The sequence below is a fragment of the Nematolebias whitei genome, chromosome 8, assembly GCF_014905685.2.
Source record: "Nematolebias whitei isolate Nwh7 chromosome 8, NemWhi1, whole genome shotgun sequence".
Classification (NCBI taxonomy): Eukaryota; Metazoa; Chordata; class Actinopteri; order Cyprinodontiformes; family Rivulidae; genus Nematolebias; species Nematolebias whitei.
Genome location: NC_056505.1, coordinates 30,349,428 through 30,353,876, shown reverse-complemented (window position 1 = coordinate 30,353,876; position 4,449 = coordinate 30,349,428). Strand labels below are relative to the sequence as shown.

The window sequence follows — 4,449 nt, the reverse complement described above, 5'->3', positions numbered from 1 at the left end:
ATAGTTAACAGCCAGAAACATCATAAACAGTCAGAAACATTGTAAACTGTTAGAAACATCAGAAACAGTCAGAAACATCAGAAACAGTCAGAAGCATTGTAAACAGTCAGAAACATCATAAACATTTAAACATCGTAAACAGTCAGAAACATCACAAACAGTCAGAAACATTGTAAACTGTCAGAAACATTGTAAACAGTCAGAAAGAGTTAACAATCAGAAACATCAGAAACAGTCAGAAACATTATAAACTATCTGAAATATCGTAAACAATCAGAAAAATCATAAACAGTCAGAAACATTGTAAACAGTTAGAAACATAATAAACAGTCGGAAACATCAGAAACAGTCAGAAACATTGTAAACTGTCAGAAACATTGTAAACAGTCAGAAACATTGGAAACAGTCAAAAACATTGTAAACAGTCAGAAACATCATAAACAGTCAAAAACATTGTAAACCATCAAAAACATTGTAAACAGTCAGAAACATTGTAAACGGTCAAAAACATTGTAAACAGTCAAAAACACTGTAAACAGTCAGAAACATTATAAACAGTCGTAAAAATCGTAAACAGTCACAAACATTGCACATATAATTTCCACAAGGCTACCCAGCATCCTTTGCAGTTCACAGTTTCTCTGGGACTTGCTCACAGAGAGAACTTTGTGGGTTTGGGGGAAAGAAAATAAAGTTACACAGAGACACATCTTTGTGTTGCCTCTAATTTAAGGCCTATAAATATCTGTGTTTTGGTGTTAATGTTTAATAAGAGTTAAATGAACAGAAACACGAGTCAAAAGGCTGCATGCTCTTTCTCTCTCTCCCGCTCTGCGGGGAGTTCTGATAAACAGATCATATCAATGTGTGATCACCCACGTGGCAGATTAAACAACAAACTGGTTTATTACTGGGGGAATATTGATGATGACGCACAGCAGCTTTGTAGTTAGCTTAAAAAATAATTAACCACAAATAAGATGGATTGATTTAATTAATTTTAGTAAATAACACGAAGGAGAAGTTGGGCACGCATCGTGCTCACTTTCAGCCCAGCTGAGTTCTGCTCCGCCTCTTTTGGTTCTGCTCAAAACTCACACCTGAGCGGGACGTGGAAACTTCACCTGCGATTTATGAACAGTTTGAGGAAGAACTGGTCTGTGCAGCCATTTTTTTGTAATGAGAACTGGTTCTTAATGGACCCACCTGGAACAGCAACATGTCGGTCATTCAGGGAACATCAAAAACTGTCAATTCTTTTATTTTATTTTGAAAAGCGTAAAGATTTGTCAATAAAAGCAAAATAATATTTATGTAACATAGGAGATATAATGAGTCATTTTTTGTTTTTAATATTGTTTCACATGAGAACATCACTTCTTTATTGCAAGGAAATAAATCTTGAAATGTAATTTCGTTGAATTACACTTTTGGGCTCTGTTTATTGCATTTATGATTCAATGCTGCAAAATAAACACATTTAAAAGATAAAAGATCATTGTAATACTTAGTTTATTTACATAATGACCTGAGCTGCTGGCTTTCAGAAACTGCGGCCCCCTGAGCAGGTTAGTTGAATAGCCCTGCTGTAATATGTCCTGACTCCGACAGTCAAATAAAAATGATGCTTAGGTTCATCCAGGATTAAGATTAGCTCAATTCATCTAAAGTCTGAACTTTGACTAAACTCACTGTAAAACCTTTACTGTTTTTTGTTTAGCCTTCCTGGTGTTAATTGGTGATATGATTAGGATCAAGGTCCTCTTGCACAGCTCAGTTTCACCCAGGCTTCACCTTTCAGATAGCTTTAAATTTGACTCTGTACTTTCACGACTGACTGAATGACTGCAAGTTGTTGAGGTTCTATGGCTGCAGAACAAGCCCCAATCATCAACCTTCCACCACCTGACTTTACTGATTTCAGGTGTTCATGATAACATCATCTGTTTGATCTTGGACAAATTCAGAGATGATGCTGAAGACATCTTGTTGTTTCTTTACACGCAGTGTTACAAACCTGTCATCCTCCAAACCTGCCATGCTTGATCAGTATTTTCTAACTGCACTGACATGAACCTTGACCTTTAACTTGCACTAAGGCCAGGACATTTTGAGATATATATTTTGAGTTTTAGCTATTTCTATGATTATTACATAGTTTGACACTGACGTGAAAAATCTTCACTCCTGAGGAGCAACATTCTTGATTCATTTCCACTTGTGAATAACTGTTCTTGCTGTGGATTGATGGACTTTAAATAATTTTAAGATGTGCAGTTGTTTGGGGGCTTAGCATGTGTCATTTTCAAAAGATCAAAGCCTCAGACTTGTCCTTCTAAAAACATCAGCAGAAAATCACTCTTTTACATCTGGGATCTCAGCTACTTTTATCTTCTCCCTGACTGCCGTCCTCCTCAGTATTAGATTATTTTAGAATCCTCGCCTGAATAAAATGCCGTCGCTTTGCCGCAGAAAATGCGTGCTGTGAGAGTACGGCTAGCATCCACAATAGCTTCATAAAAATAGAAACGTTGACTTGTTTTTGCAGCTAAGTGAGGTAAATCTGTATTTAAAGGCACACCAGTCTATCTGATACTATACATTCCCTCAGCCGGCCTCTAATTAGTGGGCTGCCTCATCTCCCCCGCCAGCTGGGGGGGAACATCCCATGTTTCCCTTTTCTTGAAGCCGGAGAGTCTTCTGCCCTCATAATAACAGGGCACATGGGTAGACAGTTCATAGAGAATCAAAACCAAACTCTGAAAATAGCCTGAACTCCAAAACAACACTCATGCATAAAACCAAACGTCACAGATGTGTGCAGATAGAAAGCATAATTACCACAATGATATTTGGGCTTCTTGAACTTTGTACATCATTTATGCAGTTAGTATGAATTTAAATAATTCAAAATCCCCACTGAGGCACATAGTAATACCAAAACCTGTGCACAAATTTGGAAATTGGCTTCTTTGATGAAGTTGTTGATGATCACTGTGAACGCCATGGACTTGTTTTGGTTTCTGTCTGATGCAAAGACACAGTGAGCCAGGCTGCATTAATATTACATGTATCTAAAGTGTGTGTACTATTTAAATCAAATGAAGTACTAACAGTGGTTTGTCTCCTGCCACAGCTCACTACTGACCACAAGATGGCGCTCTCAACCATTGGTTACATTGGGTGCTCCATCTCCATCTTCTGCCTCGCCATCACTCTGGTTACTTTTGCTGTCCTTTCGTAAGTTGAAACATATCAGTGAAAGTTGTGGAACATTTATCATTTTTCATATTATCATGTTTTTACTATCAAATAAATCTATGCATGGATGTCTATGATCTATTGATTGTGTTCTCAGAAATGTCCATACCTCAGTCAGTTTTACAGATGTTGAGTTAAAGTATGGTGTGGCAGTAGCTGAGAGTCATCTTCAATACATAGTTCAACTGCTAACAGGTCAGATGAAGTATTTTAATATTGCATAATGCCATTTACAATATTTGATCAAAACAGCTTTAACTGCATCCATTCCCATCAGAAAATTATGTTGGTTTAAAACTCTGGCATTGAAGGTTATGTTGTTTATTTGTCATATGCAAGTGAACACAAGGTCAACATTGCAATGAAATGTTCAGGATGGGAAGAACCGATTTGACTCGCTAAAAACAGAAAAACAAACAAACCAGAAATGCTCAAATATGACTTAAGGGTACAAAATAAAGTCACAAAAAGTCATAACTATATATATATATATCTATAGATATATAGGTATATAGATATATTCACAAGGTCCAAAAGAACTATAGTAAACAACAAGATGGTAGAATATAATGGTACAAGTAGGATGAATTTTTATGAACAAGTATTTCCAGGCATAAGCTTAATGTACATGATAAATATTGCACATAACTAACATAAACTACACAGTTTATGTGACAGATTATTGCACAGGTATTGAGTGACATTGACATGAATTGTGATAGTGACATACATGATACAGCCACATAGTGCAGCAGCAATAAACACATTAGGTGCTACAGATGTGGCTTGGTGCAATGTCAGTAGTTCAGTATTATTATCAACAGTTTAATAATCTGACAGCTTGTGGCTAGTAACTGTCTTTGAGTCATTTCAAGTGTGATGACAGACTTCTGTATTGTCTGCATGAGGGTGGTAGACGGAAGAGTCCTTGTGCTGGGTGGGTGTGGTCCTTAATGATGTTGCGTGCTTTACACAGACATCAGATGTGGTAGATGTCCTGGATGGTGTGGAGACTGCTACCAGTTATGTCCTCTGCTGTTTGCACCACCCTCTGAAGTGGTTTCTGGCTCTGACTGGTGCAATTCCCATACCACCTTGTGATACAGCCTGTGGTGGCAGACAATAAGCATTTATGTACTTTGTATATATATATATATATATATATATATATATATATATATATATATA

The 4,449-nt window shown here is 36.9% G+C and overlaps 1 protein-coding gene across 1 annotated transcript in view; it reads left to right on the top strand.

The window, feature by feature from the left end:
• adgrd1 (adhesion G protein-coupled receptor D1) overlaps positions 1-4,449 on the top strand; it is a 58,213-nt gene that overhangs the window by 42,592 nt on the left and 11,172 nt on the right. The window contains exon 9 of the mRNA XM_037680696.1: positions 3,137-3,240. Coding sequence (XP_037536624.1) covers positions 3,137-3,240 — 104 coding nt within the window. The remainder of the gene's footprint in view (positions 1-3,136; positions 3,241-4,449) is intronic.